Below are 19,041 nucleotides of genomic sequence, written 5' to 3' on the forward strand. Positions count from 1 at the left end.
TTGGGATGGAGTTATATTCTAAAAGGAAACTTTAATGCTCATCTACCCAAAATTAATAGACCAAAAGGGAAGCAAACTAACTTAGGGTCCCCTTTTACTAAGCTGCGTTAGGCCTAATGTGTGCATAATGCAGCTTAAATGGTGTGCTGCAGGGCACACTCAGGTATCTTGTGTTAAGTGGCAAACGTATATGCCGACCACATGCTAAAATCTAATTAAAAAAAAAAAAATGTTAGGGGGGTATGTCTGGGGGCCATAGAATGAGCAATTTCTGTGCTAATCAGAAATAGCACGTGGACCGTTACTGCCTGCAAAATGGGGTGGCGGTAAGTGCACACGCACTAAACTTTTTTTTAATGGCTGAACGCTAAGGACAATATTACTGCATGTACGTAAAGTTAATGGCAAGGATGCTAAAAATAATGAATAATTTCTATCATCCTTACCATTTACTTTATTTATATTATCTATTTTGTTTAAATCTAGTATTAATATTACGGCATGGTCATTAATAGAAAAAGGACGTTTTTACAGCTGTGTAAAAAAATGGCCTTGGGTGTGCAGGAAACTGTGCAAGGATGCGCTAGGGTCTTTTTTTGCTGCAGCTTAGTAAAAGGCCCCTTAGATAAGAACCATAAATATATGACTATATCGAAACAATTGATTTTGATTTATTCAAACATTTTAAAAATACCAACAGTTGCATTTCTTGTGGTCAGCAGACAAGACTGCGGTTTAATTTTCCTAACACTAGCTGCTGGACCAATTCTGAAAAAGGCTCTTCTCCTTCCTCCTCCACACATAGGGGGAAGTCGGATGCTTAGCTAACGTTTCGGCGGCAGCGTCTGAGGAGGGGCAGGGGATCCGGGGGGCCAGTGCTGCAGGGCCGCACAGTTTGCACCCGCACCTTGGCAACAGCGGCGGCGGCGGCAGCAGCACCCTGCGCATCCCCGCGCTCCTGCTTCCCGCGCGCTCTGGAGCCTGCGCACTGCGGAGGCAGCGGCAATAGCGGCATCAGCAGCTCGCAGCTTCGGACAGGCGGCCGAAGATGGCGGAAAGCGGCGTGTCTCTGAAGGGACTGCGGGAGCAAATGGGTAAGACAGCAGCAGTCTCTCGGCGCTCGCCTCTCGTCACGGTGTTTTTTGGGTGTTTTGTTGTTTTGTTTTTTTTTTATTGCCTTCGAGCCGGTTGTTCGTAGCTGTAGGCGGGACAAGCCGAGCTTCAACGGCCAAGTCAACTCCGTTAAGTGTCGGGGGAAGGGCGGGTAGGTTGCGGAGAGGGTGGTAAATAACTTTTTTTTTTTTTTTTCTCGGGAGCACTTAATTTAAGTGGTGCACCTCCGGCAGTTGAGCTCTGCTATGGGCTAGAATTTAGAAAGTTTCGCGGCTGGGTACAAAACAGACACCCGGCGCCTGTGACGACCGGAAACTGACAGTAGAAAAAAAAAAAGAGAGAGAGAGAGAGAGCGGCTCAGAGATTGAGGAGTGAAGAGGTTGTTATGCACTGTCGTAGTTATAGCCTCTTCTCCCCACCACCAAATTCTCCCAGCATGATTATGAAACACAAATTGAACATATAAAGCGAAAGGGAAGTTAGGGGCTGAGAGTGGGGTGTGAAAAAAAAAGCACTCCGGGGCCGACGACTTCCCTGTACCGTTAACCTCAAGTAGCAGAAAGTGCTGACAAGAAGAGCAGAGCTTCAGATGTGGAGCGTTCTGTCTCCATAAGCGTGACAGTATAGCAATAAGCATTTTCATTCAAACGTAGACTTCTTGAATTTCCCAAAGTTTTTTTTTAAATTTAATTATACGCCGTAGATTAGTTTGGTTTGTTTTGTACTGCACGTACTTGGCTGCAGGAGAACGTCGGAGACATGATTGCTGTGAAAAGTAGCATAATATACAGTAGATTCTAATTGGGACAGTTCACCGTAAGCAAAATCGTACGGTAGGAAAAAAGAAATAGTTAATTCCTTTGCAGACCCAAAGATAATAATTAAAAGCCTTCTCTTTGCACTTATTCCAAATTTAATATACACAGTAACTATTTTTTAGTCTCAAATAGGCTTTACAAAGCTGCCATGGTGGTAAATGCACTAAAGTCCATTCATATCATTATCACTGCTTTTAAAAGGGGCCCTGAATCTAGGAGCCAGCTTAAAAACTTAGAATATAACTATTATTTAGCCTCAAATTAGTCAAATTGTTGCTAATGAAATTAGAAGCTAGATATGTAAAATAGATTGCTTCTACTGGATGCAAAATTTAAAATGGAATGATTGTTGGTGCATCATAATTCAGTTGTTGATATTCAGCTTTAAACAATGCACATATCAGAGACAATATGATGCATTTCTCTATAAAATATATATGGTATATATATATATATATATATATACACCAAATGTCTAGGAACATATCAAAAAGCGTCTACAAAATGAAGTGAATTTTACATATTGAGAGGACCAGCATCATGGTTATGTAATAAATAGGCAATTAGGTGCTTTTGAAAAACATTTTCAAGAGAAGACAGTGCTCTAGCTGTGAAAATAGGCTTTAGAAAATTGCCTATGTAATTTGTAGATGAGCTTATGCACATACACCCTGTCGGTGTCAGACCTAGGGTATTGAATATCCTAGGGCAGACCATGTGTTCTTAACCATTGGTGAGAACAGGTCAGATGCAGTGTGAATTGTCTTGAAATCTAAAACAATTTATTGAAACTTTCTAGACAAGTGAAAGTAGTTGGACAGTTATTGGAATATAACGGTAATACAGTACTGTAATTTTAGTGACATGTAAACAGCAAGCAGTGTTAGAGGTTAACAGTGACATACTGTAGTTAGTTATTAGTATTCTTTTTTTTTTTTTTTGTAATATCATGTTTATTAGGCAATCGAAACCATGTACAGGATGCAGGAATTCAAAAAAGACAAAACAGTAACAATATACATGTGGCATCCAAGAGCAAACACATGAAGAGCAATACAAAAATCGGTTCACAATTGCACTTTTCTAAACAAAACAAGGAGATAGAAGTATAAAGAGAGCCATGCGAATCCCCAAACGATTTCACAATTGAAACTCACTCGCAAACAGTTCAAACACTCACGCACACCCATTCAACCAAAGGAAATGAAGAATACGCTAGTCTGGGCTCACCAACATCAGTCAGCGAATAATAATAACAAGTAAGAAAAAGAAAAAGCTACAAAAAACACAAAAGCAGAAATGAGAACCAAGCAGTCCATATCGTGAGGACAAAAAGGTCATTGAGATGCAGGCGAGGGTAGAGCCAGAAAACGTTCCCATAAAGCACAGTAGGCAGTCCATAAGGCCTGGGGTCTGACAGAGTAAGAGTCCAGTTCAAAGCGTGCCTGCAGGGTCATCTTGGCAAGCCAGAGGCTAAAGTCGGGGGCCTCTACAGCAGACCACTGATGCAAGACAAGTTGTTTGCCCAAGAGAACAGCATGAAGAATGAATTTCTGAGCAGGGAAGTCCACACTCTGCTGAATCAAATCCTGAACATCCCCCCAGTAAGAGTGCCACACAATTCCAGTCAAAAGAGCATTGCAGTACCATTTCAAGACAGTGATGTATACGACTCCAAAGGGAGAGCTCTGGACATTCAAAAAATGTATGAAGGAAGGTTCCGGGCTGCAGTTTACAACGAAGACAGAAAGCATCAGTCCATAAATGCATATGCATACCTCGGATTCTGGTGATATACGCTCTATGGAGGAGTTTAAACTGTGTCTCCTGCAAAGATACTGCTTTAACAAAAAGATAAATGTTCTGGAAAAAGATATGCAGATCCTGGACCGTAACAGGCCTACCCAGTTCAGAAGACCACTCCCTAGCAAGGGGCATCAGACACAAGTCAGGTTGATAATCTCTGCTTGCAGAATACCAGCGGGAAACAGTATTCATGGAAGTCGGGGTATCCAGAAAAATTTTATCAAGAGACCCACACTCCCATCGTCCGGTATAACGAGCAAGCAGAGGGGTAAGGTAATGCTTGATCTGGAAATAGGTGTGAAAATTGTGTAAGGGAAGACCCCATTGGGAGTGGACCTGAGAAAAGCCCACCCCCCAAATCCAAAACCGCCCCCACAGTAATGTCCCGTTCCCCTCGATCCAACAGACCCCAAAGACGCTGCATACCAGGAGGGAAATCAGGGTTGCGAAGAAGGGAGAGAAAAGGAGAAAAACCAGGCATCAGTTTCTGTTTCGTGCGCCACCACGCCCAGGCCTTCTGAAAAGAGAGGAGAACGACCATGCAAAAAGGAGGAAAAGGAAAGAGGAAAACAACAGGCCTCCAAGATTGTCATGGAAGGGGGTCAGGGGTCAGGTACCAGCTGGGCATGGATCCAGCAGAACAATGCCACAACATTGTAAGTATTCTTTAGTAAACGTGTATTTTAGGTTGGAGGTGTGAGGGTTGAATTAAAAAGATGCAGGAACCAAAAAAGGTTAAGAACCCTTGCCCTCTAGGTGAACCTTTAGCTACATGCCCCTCCTTCCTCATGGACTATCCTGTATTCTACCATTTCCTAGCCTCCCCTCCCCCCCGCCCAGAGTAGCCAATATCTCTCCTCTCTAAGGACCAGCAATTGCTTTGTGCCTCCAGCAATTCATCTCTTTCACTTCTCACCTTAGCCATTATCCCAGGACAAGCAGGCAGCATATTCTCACATGTGGGTGACGTCATCTACGGAGCCCCGACGCAGACAGCTTTTCAAACAAACTTGATTGAAGATTCAAGTTTGCTGTGCTGCACCACGCATGCGTGCCTTCCTGCTCCACTAGAGGGCGCATCCCCTCCTCGTGGTCTCCAGTTCTTTCGTTTCCGTGGAGCCAAGAAGTCCTGTTTTTTTGGTCTCTGCCCTAACGTGCCTTCTAGCACCGCGGCTTTCTTATTTTTGTACCGGAGAGTCGCTGTGCGTATGTTGTTTGTTGTTTTGTTCGATCTTTTTCCAGCCCGGGGGCTCCCGGGTTGTCGTGGCTGCGTGGCCTCGTCGGCCGCGGCCTTAATTGCTTATGTCCCGGCCCTTGACTGAGTTTAAAAAGTGCACCCGGTGCGATCGTCTCCTTTCCATCACCGACCCGCATCGCTGGTGCATTCTTTGTTTGGGGGCTGATCATCCGACCGAGTCCTGCCCTAAGTGTGCCACGTTTCAGCACCGGGCTCTTCGTCGGCGTAAGGCCCGAATGGCGGATCTTTTTGCGGTCGACCAGGCCTCGACTTCGGCCCCGTCCTTGACCTTGGCCTCGGCCCCGCCTCGGGACTCGACCCCGAAGATCTCGGCGAAGACCTCGGCTCCGGGTAAGTCCCCTCTTCCTCTCGCAGGTTCTACTCCGGCGAAGAAGCCTTCCTCGGGGACGCTGACTGGGCCTGGTGGGAGCTCCCAGCCCGTTGCTTCGGCGAAGTCCTCCAAATCCTCAGGTTGTGCCTCCGCTACTAGGGAATACTCTGCATTGAGGTCGCCCTCAGTGGAGTGCACGATGGCACCGGACATGCCTTCGATGATGTCCGTGCTGGTATTCCAGGATATGCTCTGGGCGATGATTTCATCGGAGCTGTCCGCCGCGCTGGCCCATCTTCAACCGGCCTCGACCTCGCGTGCGCTGGACCAGCCTGAGTCACGCATCGGAGCTCCGGAGGCCAAGGTGCGCCGTTCCCGACGGTTGTCCTCGTATTCGGACTCCTCCCCCCGGGCCTTGAGGCGCTCTTCCCCCGCGGGGCTCCGCGGGGTGAAGCGTCGATCGAAGCACGATGCGACCTCGATCCGGAGGTTCCCCTCCGAGGCGGGGTCGCTCGCCGACTTCTCGTGCGGTGGGACCGCTAAGGGTTACTGAGTTGTCTCTCGATAACCCTCGACTTTTGCTCACTCCCCCTCGGTCCGGGGCTCCGGACCGATGCTCAAGGCTTTCGCCGAGGGAGTCCGGGGACAGGTCCCCGACCCGTCGTCGGTCGGTACCCCGTACCCCGGCATCGTCTCCGAGGGGCTCCTCGAGATGTCGCAGGTCCTCGACCCCTGCGTGCCCTTTGAGTGCCTCTTGGGGTTCGGAGCGTGCTACGGAGCGGGAACCTCACTACTCGAGGGAGGCTTCCCCGTCCTTTTCAGCCCCGAGGCGGTCTCGTTTGGCATCGCCTACCGAGGCCAGGGGGGCGTCCCGCCCATCCTTCACACGATTTGTTCAGGACATGGGTCGGGTGCTTAACTTAGACCTCCAGTCTGACTCCAGGTATTCGAAGGAGTATCTGGCGGAGTTGGACATGCCGTCTCCGCCTAGAGAGTCCCTTAGGCTGCCGTTGAACCCTGTGCTCCGGCAAACCCTTATTTGAAATCTTGAGACTCCCTATATGGTGACGGCTGTCCCTTCTAAGATGGAGTCCAAGTACCGTACGGTGCCCTGCCCGGGGTTCGAGCGTCCGCAACTGTCTCACCAGTTGTTGCTGGTGGAGTCGTCCCTTAAAAAATCTCACCCGTCCTGTGTCTCGGCGGCGGTCCCACCGGGTCGAGAGGGCAGGACCCTTGATAAATTTGGCCGCAGGCTTTATCAAAACTCTATGATGGCCTCTAGGGTGCTGAATTATTCCTTCACCTTTACGTCCTATTTGAAACACCTGATTGGATTGTTGACGGCCTTCCAGGCTGACTTGCCGGCCTCACGCCAGGGGGCGTTTGGCCTGCTGCTGGAGGATTTTTCGAATTTACGGCTTCATCTGTTCCATGTGGCGTATGATGGGTTTGAGCTATCATCCAGGGTTTCCGCTTTTGCGGTGGCCATGCGCTGGCTGGCTTGGCTGCGCCTGGTCGACATGGATCCAAATCTGCAGGATCGGCTGGCAAACCTCCCCTGTGTGGGCAAGGAGCTGTTTGATGACACCTTTGAGGCGGCTACCAAGTACCTCTCGGAGCATGAGAAGTCGTTTGCTTCCCTGGTCAGGCCGAAGCCGAAGAGATCCACGTCGAGGCCATACCGGGCCCCCCCGCAGCGTTATCCGCAAAAGTCTACTCCGGCGTTCTCCTGACCGCCGCCCAGACGTCAGCAGGCGCATCCTAGGGCCTTACCCAAGTCCCAGCCAACTGCCGTTGCTAAGCTTTCTCCGTCTTTTTGACGGGATGAGTGGATAGGGGTAGGCCCTCTCCGCTTTGCAGTCAGATCCCACTCCGATCGTGTGGTTCTAGTCCGTACGGACAATCAGGTGGCGATGTATTATGTAAACAAGCAAGGGGGAACGGGATCCTGGTCCCTGTGTCAGGAAGCTCTTCGTCTCTGGGAGTGGGCGATTTCCCAAAACATCTTTCTTCGTGCGGTCTACATTCAAGGGGAGCGGAACTGTCTAGCGGACAAGCCGAGCCGCCTCCTACAGCCGCACGAGTGGTCTCTTCACTCTCAGGTCTTACACCAGGTGTTCGAGCGGTGGGGGACCCCTCAGATAGATCTGTTTGCCTCCCCCCCTCAACCACAAGCTGCCTCTCTTCTGTTCCCGGATGTACTCCCTGGATCGTCTCGAGGCCGATGCCTTCCTCCTCGCTTGGGAGGGGAAGTTCCTTTACGCGTTTCCGCCTTTTCCCCTAATTTTGCGGACGCTGGTGCATCTCAAGTCTACGCATGCCACTCTGATCCTGGTTGCTCCTCGGTGGTCTCGCCAGCTGTGGTTCTCCCTGCTTCTTCAACTCAGTGTCAGGGAGCCTCTGCTTCTGCCTGTTTTTCCGTCTCTGCTGTCTCAGAGTTGGGGTTCGCTGTTACATCCCAATTTGCGGTCTCTACATCTGACAGCTTGGTTCCTTTCCACCTGAATTCTCTTCCCTTGTCGCAGTCGGTCAGGGAGGTTTTGGAGGCTTCTCGTAAGGTCTCGACTAGACTCTGCTATTCTCAGAAGTGGACTAGATTCTCTTCATGGTGTTCATCTCATCATCTGGATCCTTTGTCAGTTCCGGTGTCCTCGGTTCTGGAGTATTTGCTTCATTTGTCTCAGTCCGGTCTTAAGACAAATTCAATTCGAGAGCATCTTAGTGCGATTGCTGCTTTTCATCGGCAGCTTGATGGGAAGTCCCTTTCTCTTCATCCTTTGGTTTCTCGTTTCATGAGGGGTCTCTTAAATGTCCATCCTCCTCTCAAGCCTCCCCCAGTGGTTTGGGATCTCAATGTAGTTTTGGATCATCTTATGAAACCTCCATTTGAGCCTATGGATAAGTCTCATCTCAAGTTCCTCACTTGGAAGGTGATCTTCCTGCTTGCGTTCACTTCTACTCGAAGAATTAGTGAGCTGCAGGCATAGGTAGCGGATCCGCCATTTACTGTATTCCATCATGACAAGGTGGTTCTCCGCACTCACCCTAAGTTTTTGCCTAAGGTGGTGTCTGATTTCCATCTCAATCAGTCCATTATTCTTCCGGTGTTTTTTCCGAAGCCCCACTTTCATCCTGGCGAGGTGGCGCTTCACACTCTTGACTGTAAGAGGGCGTTGGCTTTTTATATTCAACGCACTCAGTCTCATCGGACGGTTCCTCAATTGTTTTTGTCCTTCGATCCTAATCGGTTGGGGCGTCCTGTTTCCAAGTGTACCTTGTCCAACTGGTTGGCGGCTTGTATTTCCTTTTGCTACGCTCAGACTAGTCTCGCGCTGCATGGTCAGGTCATGGGACATAAAGTCCGAGAGATGGCGGCTTCTGTCGCTTTTCTCAGGTCAACGCCTATCGAGGAGATTTGCAAAGCTGCCACTTGATCTTCGGTTCACACTTTCACCTCCCACTACTGCCTGGATTTTTTGTCCAGGAGCGACGGCCGGTTTGGCCAGTCGGTTTTGCGTAATCTGTTTTCTTGAATTGCCAACTTCCCTCCGTCCCTTTTTGGTTAGCTTGGAGGTCACCCACATGTGAGAATATGCTGCCTGCTTGTCCTGGGATAAAGCACAGTTACTTACCGTAACAGGTGTTATCCAGGGACAGCAGGCAGATATTCTCGCAACCCTCCCGCCTCCCCGAGTTTGGCTTCTTAGCTGGTTATATGAACTGGAGACAACGAGGAGGGGATGCGCCCTCTAGTGGAGCAGGAAGGCACGCATTGGTGGTGCAGCACAGCAAACTTGAATCTTCAATCAAGTTTGCTTGAAAAGCTGTCCGCGTTGGGGCTCCGTAGATGACGTCACCCACATGTGAGAATATCTGCCTGCTGTCCCTGGATAACACCTGTTACGGTAAGTAACTGTGCTTTATCTCCTTTTTTGATCATTCCTCAGATCCAGCTTTTTATTTCCCCCCTCACCCAACTTCAGCATTTCCTCTCATTCCCTACTACCTCCCCCATCCCCAGCAGCTTGCATCCCCTCTCCCTATCGGTTCCAGCTTCTTTCCTTCCTCTCCCTCCTGAGTGTAGCATCTCATCTACCTTTTCTTACCCTGATCCTGTGTTCAGTATGTTTCCCCTGCCTCTGTGACTCCTGCCATTTCACTTCTTTCCAGTCTTTTTGAAATTACTGTATGCTGGTGGTGGTCCTTTTAGTAGAAACAAACCAACCAAACGGAAGGAAGAAAACCCCACGGATAAACAAGAAAAAAACAAAGAAAGAGTGGGGAAAGGACAGAACACATCAACCTAAGGAACAAATGTAATTTTATTGTAAACGAAAATAGCTTAAAAACATATCATATATGTAAAACCAAGCCTTATGTGAAGTCCAAGTCTTGTTGATTTAATGGACCCAACATGTCCGTGTTTCGGCTTCTGTAGAAAAGCCTTCCTCAGGGGTCTGCCCAGTGGGTGATGCACAATAAGAGACTCTTCAAAAGACAAGGCTTAAAGGCTGGAAAAACAGGGTCAAAATGATCATATAGTCAAAACGCACTGGAAATCTACACACAGCATTAAAACTAAAACCTTTTAGTAGAAGCCCACACTCAAGCGCTCCTCCTTCCTATCCTTCCCTAGGATGAAGAACTTCATATTGGGGGAAGGGTGGGCCTGGAATTACTTTAGAAGTGGCTGGGAAGAGATACAATGGCAGTAGCGACAAGGGAAATGCATTCAACACAGGACTTGGGTGGAAGTGGAGGTTAGAAGACATCTCCTACTGTGCTGTCACTTCCGGAGTGCTGCCATGTAGGTTGATGCCTAGTCCAGGGTTCTTCACCCTTTTTACACCTATGGACTGGCATAAATTTTAAAAATTAATTTGTGGACTGGCACCGGTCCATGGACCGACGGTTGAAGAACACTAGGCTAAGTCGTGGGCTAGACCCCGCCCATCTCCACCTAATCTCCGCCCCAGACCCTACCCCCATAATAGTACTAATTATAACACTATTTTTTCCATTCATTTTTCATATATACATACAATATAATCTTATTAACAACACAAATGGTTAACCACAAAATTAAACTACACAAAGCACATTGTATGCAATAATGCATCTCAACCAGAACACAGATAACCCCTATGCAAATACAGGACCAAAAACTAAAAATACTAATATATACAAACAAACCGTAAGATGCAAGACAGAGACTGTATCTGAATTCAAATGGGCCTGGGATAGGCAGATGGGATCTCTCAGAGAGAGAAAGAGATAATGGTTACTGCGGATGGGTAGACTAGATGGGCCATTTGGCCTTTATATGCCATCATGTTTCTATGTTTCATTTCTTCCTGAACAGTGCAAAATAAAGACAGCAGATGTAAATTCTCTAAATTGACACAATTCAATCACTAAATTCAAAAATAAAATCATTCCCCCTTATTTAGTTGTCTCCCTCCCTCCATGTTGTGCCTTACCTTCTGGCCTGCTCCCGTCTGGCTGTTTTATGCCGCCCCCGGTGTTATCTTTGGACCGGCTCCCCTTTCATCAATGACGCAGTGCACATAGCCGCGGGCAGAGAGAAGACTTCCGGTTCAGGTGCAGGATGCGCCTAGGAGCCGCTGCCCGTGACTTTGTGCACTGTGTCAGTGATAACGCTGCATTGATCGCACTGCAGAGTGGTGGTTGAAGAATACTTTCTCGGGCCCAATGCACGTGCCAGCCTGTGGACTGGCAGGAAATTTCTGCGGACTGGCAGTTGAAGAACACTGGCCTAGTCTGCCTAGGGAGAGAGCCTGCCCTCGCTGGCTCAAAGGATTATGACATCCTGAGCTAACAATTTATTTTTCTTCTCCATCTTTGGGCCAGTTTGTGCAGACAAAGGTAAAATTTAAGCCAGTATGGGACTGTCTAAATACCAGTGCTTAACTTAATCTGCATATTCCACACCACAGTCTGTAAGAGCATAAGAATAGTCATACAGGGTCAGAGCAATGGTCCATATAGTCTAGTTTCCAGCAGTGGCCAATCCAGGTCACAAGTACCTGGCATAATCCCAGATAGTAGCAAGGTTCCATGCTACTGATCCCAGGGCAAGCAGTGGTTTCCCCCATAACTATCACAACAGTAGACTGGACTTTTCCTCCAAGAATTTGTCCAAACCATTTTTTAAACCCAGATTTGCTACCTCTGTAACCACATCTGGCAGTGAGTTCCAAAGTTTTAATTAACTATTTGTTGAGGGGAAAAATATTTCCTCTTAAAAAGATATGGGATCAGAGAGGTCCAGCAGAACAAAACTTGAGTCTCACGAGGGACGGAAAATGTACCCTTAAAGTGACACCTTAAGTTTGGACACCTGGGAATACTTCTGAGATAGTAAAGATAGTTGTTCTGAATATACAGAGTGCATTGACTTTGCTGGCACTGTCTGTTTAATGTAGGGACTGCTATTTGGCAGGCCTAAACTTATCCAGATAACAGCCAAATATTGCCACTATCCTGTTTCTTTCATTAACTTAGCCTGTAAATATACAAATAGTAACTGGCTCTTTAGTGATTGAACAGCCCAATGTTTTCTGTATAATTTTTTAAAAATATATGAATAGGTTAATTATGTGTTTGCTGGTGAATGCATAATGCCTTTGAATAATGGTAAAACAGAGCAGGCCTCAACAAATTTTTTATTAAGGGTCCCTTTTACAAAGCTGCAGTAGTGATTCTGCTGTGGTAAATGCACCAAAGCCCATTCATATCATTTTAAAAGGGGCCCTGAATATAGGAGCCAGCTTATAAACTTAGAATTCAGCAGTCAAAAACTCATTTATCTTCCACCCCTCCACTGTCTGCAGTGAATGTTGGGGGTTTTTTTGAGGGGGGGTGACAAGGAGGGGAAGAGGGGTGGAAATCCCCTCACAGTTTAGCATTAGCTCTTTTAGAAACTGATTTCCTTAGCAACAGCAGCAGATGAATCCAGAGACCAATGAGATAGCACACATCTACCAGCAGGTGGAGATAGAGAAACTGATTAACAGGTGGTCCTATTGGCTGGCACACCTCATGCATCTTCAGTATGCTCTGTCTCCCAGCAGGTGATGGTCGCTATTCAACTAGCTCCTGAATTCTGGCTATGACTGGAAAATTATTTTCTCCTGTTGAGGTTTCTCTTCAGTGAGATGGCAATTTTATTCTCCTGTTGAGGTTTCTCTTCAGTAAGATAGGGGTGTCCGGCTGAATGGTGCCGGCTTTAGGGGTTACACCTGGGCCCCCTGCCTCACCCTCCCTCCAATGATAGAGGGTCTGACTGGGTCTCGATTTTTCTTCTTTCCCTTCACTGTAAAAAAAAAAAAAAAAGAGACCACAGTGACTATTAAACAATTCTGCCCTCATAGTGCTGAGCAACCGGCATCTCCCTGCACTGTCAACAAAGTTGTGAGTATTTATTTTATTTGCACTTCTTTTCTGGTTTCTGGTTGTGGTGGAGCTGCGGGTTCGGTGTGAGCCTACAGAAGGAATATGTTTTTTATCAAACACTATGTTTTGTAGAGTTGTGGAAATGGTTTAGTGACTGATCAGTAAATTTACATTTGTATGAAATTTATTCAGTAAAGGGCTTCGAGTGTATGGATAGAGCTCCATTGACGGAACTAGTGCCTTCCCGCGTGTTGTAGGCGCGCGCTTGTTTTCATACTCTGGCAGCAGCGCCGCCACAGCGGTAGCAGAGTCCCTGCTTGGCAGTTCCTGCGGCCGGGTGGAGGTAAATATTTGTACGGCTCCGGGTGTGTTCTTCACATAGCCGGTTCCTGACTGAGCGCAAGAAGCGTGTGCTTATTTTCTTAAGTTGAGAACGAAGCAGCATTCCTTTATTTCTCTCCAATGTTTATTTTAAACTAAGCTAAACTAAACCTTGGGTTTGTATACCGCATCATCTCTACATTCGCAAAGCTCGACACAGTTAACAAGGGTTAGGGTAGAAAGGAACTCCAGTGAAAGGAAAAGACAAAATGAAGAGAAAATTTAGGACAGAGTAACCAGAGAGAGGAAGAGTTACATTTTTGAAAATAACCAGGTTTTCAGATTAAGCATTTTATATACCATGACAGTGGGAAAAATATTTTAATGGTTGGCTCCGGGTAGGTTTTTAATGCATTGTTGATAGAGCCAGCTCATTTCAGCATGAAACAGGCACACGCTTGGGTCTCCGGCGCTAGCGGGACCACCACAGTGTTCACGGAGTTTATTTTGCAGCTGACTTAGGTCACTATCCCACGGCTTCCCTTTTTTGGGGGTTCTACGTGTCAGGAATGTTTCAACAGCTTTTGCCACTGTTGCGGTGATATACCTTGTGTGTGTGTTTCCCCACTCTCTCTGCTTGAAAAGACTTAACTACTTTAATTGCGACTGTACTGTTATGCCTCACGGTGCTTAAGAAAGAGATTCATACATTCTGGTGGAATTCGTTGTGCCACATTTACAAAATGGAAAGAACAATTGCCATACAAAAAGGGTATTATAATAATTTTAAAAAGATTTGGGGACCATTGACAAATTATTGCAATGATTAGACATCATTTTCTATTGAAAGTACATTTATATTTAGGGGGAGGGGGATGGTATAAAGTTCTATTAAAGATTTAATTAATAGATAAGAATATAATATTTATATGCTATTTATGGATAAATTATTTGTGAGGAGGGTATAAATTTATGTATTTAAGATGATATAAGAAAGAAATTCAAGTGTTGTATACAAATTTTACCTGATGTAATATTGTGTACTTGATGTAAGTTGGAAAAATGAATAAAGAATTGGAAAAAAAAGAAAGAATCATAGTCCTCATCATGTTGCCCTATAGACCTGGAATGGTGGCAGGAGCGACAAGGGGAGCACCCAGCATGTCATCTGGTCATGTGTGCTATGATGTCTAGGAGTAGAGCTATGACCTCGGGGGGAGTGTTGACGTGGCTGCTGGGAAGGCCATCGAGACTCATAGGATGTGCTCTACCCCCCGATGACATTGTGGCAACCCCCAATGACAATGTGGCCATAGACACAGGATATAGGTCTGAGTCATTGACACCTTCATTAAGTGTACATAAAGCACAAGCAGGAGTCTGTGCCTAGTGGTCTGTGGTATCTCTTTTACCTTGCTCGGACTCAGTCAAGGCTAGGCATGTTGATTGGATTTAGCACAGCGTGCGACTGCAGTAGTCCAGCCAGCCCATTTTATAGCAGCATATTCAGGTGATTTTGGAGAAAAGGGGCCTTTATTTTAGACGGTACATATGGCGCTTTTTGTTGGAGCTGGAGCGCCTGTGTGATTGGTGGCACAGAGTTCACTTGCTGCTGTGAACATAGCGCTTGAGTGAGTATCTGTCCATTGCCTTTTTGATGGAAAACCAAAAATAATTCCTCACAGTGTCAAATTTCTTAACATTTTAGTCTGTTTTGACTTTATATTTTATTTATTTAGATTATGATTTTCACATTATAAAGCACAAATTGTTCACAACACGTTGGTGGCATCCTAAGATGGTATGTCAGATGGAAGTGGTTAATTTTACTCTTTCCTGGTCTGTGAAATCCTAAGCAATGGAGTGTTAAATCTTTAGGCTATTTTAGCTTATAATGTCACATTGAGAATACTCGCATCTAATATTAGTTAAATTGAGCAGTTTTATTATACGTTATGCAGAATATTATAAAGTGTCCCGAACAGACTAAGATTTTGAGAAATTTGACACTCAGGAATTTTTTTTAGATTCACTAGTTAAGTGTTCCTCTATCTTGGGGTGTTACAGATTGTTTTTTGATGGAGAAGACATTTGTGATTCAGCAGCAGCAGCAGCATTGGAGGGGGAGCAGTGCATGTACTTCTTAGCTTTCTTACACTGAATCTTCTAAAATAGATATACACTGTTCCATTTCTGATGTTCTTGTATTACAACTAGTCATCTGCACTGAAATACAGTGGAATCTCGGTTTGCGAGCATAATTTGTTCCAGAAGCATGCTCGTAAACCGAAGTGCTCATATATCAAAACAACTTTCCCCATTGGAGGTAATGGAAACGCAGGCGATTCGTTCCACATCCCAAAAAGACCCCCCCCCACCCAAGGTTACTGGCGCGCTTCCACCCCATCCCACCACATCCCAAAAAGACCCCCCCTTCTGAGGCCACTGGCACTTTCACCCTACCCCACGCTTGAGAACCGGCATCACCCCGCCCAAACTTACCGCGATCGGGCACCGGCATGCAGCACCAACCCACAGGACGTGCTGGTGCCGAAAGAACCAGCCACCTGCCGCTGATCTCTGCTGGGCCTTGAGCATCTGCATATTCTCAAGGCTTTCTAGCTCCCGCCCTCTCTGAGAGTCTAATGATTCTAATTCTTGGTTTCTCATTAGAATCTCGGAGAGAGAGGGAGCCAGAAGGCCTTGAGCATGCACAGATGCTCAAGGCCCAGCAGAAATCAGTGGCAGGCTCTTTTGGCACTGGCACCGGCATGTCCTGTGGGTTAGTGCTGCGTGCTGGTGCCCAATCGTGGTAAGGGTTTGGGTGGGAGGGGGCGATGCCGGTTCTTGGGGGTGGGGACTCGCATATCGAGTCAACACTCAGTTTGCGAGGCAAGATTTGTGAGAGTGTTTTGCTCATCTTGCAAAACACTTGCAAACCGAGGTTTGACTGTACTTGCAACTTCTTGTTGTAAGGCTGAGATAGTAACAGAACTTTCTTTAATCATGTCCTTTTATAGCTGCCAGCTCCGTCATAACCAGCTCAATCACTTCCTCTAGCTACTTACTTTTGTTGTGCACAGTTTGGGTACGCATAAAAGCTGGTTTAAAACATTCTCACAATGGTCCTGTCTCAGAAGATATTTAACTACATCTGCATTGATTAGGGAACCTAGACATGCCTGATTTGTTGAGAAGTCCTTGCTAAAATCACTTTCCCAGTTGTCAGCCTGTGCTTGCAGTTCTTGTGACTAGAGCAGCGATGGCGAATCTATGGCACGCGTGCCAACTGTGGCACGCGAAGGCCTTGCAGCTGGCACGCGCAGGGCCGCCATCAGGGCAGTACTACCAGGGGGTGCACAGGAGAGAGAGCTGAACGGGGACGATGGGGGACCCGCGGGGTTAAATATAACTGGAGCCGCGAGGCTCGTCTTCTACTCTGACTGCCCTGCCGCTCACACAGCCGATCGGAAATCTTCCGCAACGTCAGCGCTGACTCAGCAAAATGTAGCTCGAGCCGCGTAGGCTTGTCTTCTATTTCCTGCCTGTCCCGCCGCGCACACATAGCCGATCGGAAATCTTCCCCGACTTCAGCGCTGACGTCGGAGGGAGGGCTTAAGCAAAGCCCGCCCTCCGACGTCAGCGCTGAAGTTGGGGAAGATTTCCGATCGGCTATGTGTGCGCGGCGGGACAGGCAGGAAATAGAAGACAAGCCTACGCGGCTCGAGCTACATTTTGCTGAGAAAGTTGCTAAGATGGGCTGGGAGACAAACGGGGAACACAAAAGGGGGAGGGAGTGCGTGCGTTTTGGACACAAGGCATGAACTTGGGAGAAAGGAAGGGAGGGAAAAAGATGCTGAGGTGGGGGAGGGAATGGGTTTTTGGACACAGAAAGCATGAACTTCGGAGAGAGGAAAGGAGGGAAAGAGATGCTGAGGTGGTGGAGGGAATGGGTTTTTGCACACAGAAAGCATGAACTTGGGAGAGAGGAAAGGAGGGAAAGAGATGCTGAGGTGGGGGAGGGAATGGGTTTTTGGACACAGAAAGCATGAACTTCGGAGAGAGGAAAGGAGGGAAAGAGATGCTGAGGTGGTGGAGGGAATGGGTTTTTGCACACAGAAGGCATGGACTTGGGAGAGAGGAAGGGAGGGAAAGAGATGGTTGTGTACACGGGGAATAGAAGAAAGGAGAATTTTTGGTCATAGGGAGGGAGTGAGGTACAGACAGTGGCATACCAAGGTGGGGGTGGGGGCGGTCTGCCCCGGTTTTACGCCCCAAGGGTGTGCACAGCTGGCCACCCTCCAGTGTTCTCCCTAGGCTGGCAAACTGCGTCTCTTTAGCCACTTGAGTGCTACCGCCGCCATTGGGAACAGGCCGGTGCCAAGTTCTCCCTGCTTTTCCCTGTGGGGCCGACCAACTCTCGCCACCCGCGTCAATTCTGATGTCGGAGAGGACGTTCTGGGCCAGCCAATCGCTGCCTGGCTGGCCCAGAACGTCCTCTCCGATGTTAGAATTGACGTCAAGTGGCGAGAGTTGGTCGGCCCCGTGGGGAAGAGAAGCAGGGCGAACTCGGCGCCAGCCTGTTCCCGATAGCGGCAGTGGCAGCCTATTCCCCAGTGGCGGTGGCAGCATTTTCCCAATGGTGGTGGCATAGGGGAGGGCAAGGAGAAAGAAAGAAAGGGGGGGACAGGGAGCCAAAAAAAAAAAAAGAAAGAGGGCTGGGTGAAACAAAGAAAAATGGGGCACGGAGAGAGAGAGAAAGACAGACATACAGAATGAAAGGGGATATGGAGAGAGAGAAAAAGAAAGAAGGGGGCAGGGTGAAACAAAGAAAAAGTTTGGGGAGGGAATGAGGTCTGGAGGAGAGAAAGCATACAGGAGGCTGAAAAAAGGGAAGAAATATTGGATGCACAGTCAGAAGAATAAAGTGCAACCAGAGACTGATGAAATTACCAAAGGTAGGAAAATGATTTTATTTTCAATTTAGTGATCAAAATGTGTCCGTTTTGAGAATTTATATATGCTGTCTATAGTTTGCACTATGGCCCCCTTTTACTAAACCGCAATAGCGTTTTTTAGCGCAGGGAGCCTATGAGCTTCAAGAGCAGCGTGGGGCATTCAGCGCAGGTCCCTGCGCTAAAAACCGCTATCGCGGTTTAGTAAAAAGGGAGGGGGAATATTTGTCTATTTTTGTATAGTTGTTACTGAGGTGACATTGCATAAAGTCATCTGCCTTGACCTCTTTGAAAACCCGCGGAATATAAATGATAATTAACATTTTCTCTGCGTACAGCGTGCTTTGTGTTTTTAAAATTTTATTGTTGGTAGATCATTTTGACTTGGCCACAAAGGTAAGGGGGAGGGAGGGGAGCTGCTGAAAGAGTCTACCTTGACGTGGTTGCAGGCTTACAAATCTTTTGGTCAAAGAGTGCGGCGACAGAGAAAAGTATGTGTGTATTCGGCCCATGAATGAAATCATTAAAACATTATAAATTGCCAATAAATTGAAATGAAAACCAAAGGATTGTGAATCAAATTGATTCTCTGACAATACAAAGATTCCAACCTTTAAAAATGATGTTACATAATTCAGGCAACTTTATAAAGAGTTTTTAGATACTAAAATCTTGTTATTAAGGTTTAATTGACGTGCTGGCACTTTGAGGAAATTCTTTGGTTTTGTGCGGCAGTTTGGGCACTCGGGCTCAAAAAGGTTAGCCATCACTGGACTAGAGGATAATAATCTCCTGTGGGTTTAGCAGAGGGCTACTGACTGCAAGCTCTGATAATCCTCAGTGGACCTCGGTGGTTCACATTCACATAACTAAACTTTCCATTGCGATAGAGATATTATGCTGTACTGTAGGGTAATCGATCTGATTCCGCCAGCATATGCAGAAGGTCCCACTCAAATTCTTTCAGCCCCTCCTCTATGCTCATGCTCTCTGCAGTTCTTCCTTCTGCAAGCCAGCTGGAAGGTGTTAATCTGCTCTGCCTAG

General features: G+C 47.0%; 1 protein-coding gene across 4 annotated transcripts in view; it reads left to right on the forward strand.

Moving 5' to 3' along the window:
* Positions 1-699: 699 nt before the first annotated feature.
* MAP7D3 (MAP7 domain containing 3) overlaps positions 700-19,041 on the forward strand; it is a 289,399-nt gene continuing 271,057 nt past the window's right edge. For 2 of the 4 annotated variants that reach the window (XM_033945721.1, XM_033945722.1), the window contains exon 1: positions 701-1,094. In XM_033945721.1, coding sequence (XP_033801612.1) covers positions 1,049-1,094 — 46 coding nt within the window. In that variant the 5' untranslated portion in view covers positions 701-1,048. Of the gene's footprint in view, positions 1,095-19,041 lie in introns of all 4 variants that reach the window. The other 2 variants (XM_033945723.1, XM_033945720.1) reach the window with 2 other exon arrangements.

This window comes from Geotrypetes seraphini, chromosome 5, assembly GCF_902459505.1.
Source record: "Geotrypetes seraphini chromosome 5, aGeoSer1.1, whole genome shotgun sequence".
Taxonomy (NCBI): domain Eukaryota; kingdom Metazoa; phylum Chordata; class Amphibia; order Gymnophiona; family Dermophiidae; genus Geotrypetes; species Geotrypetes seraphini.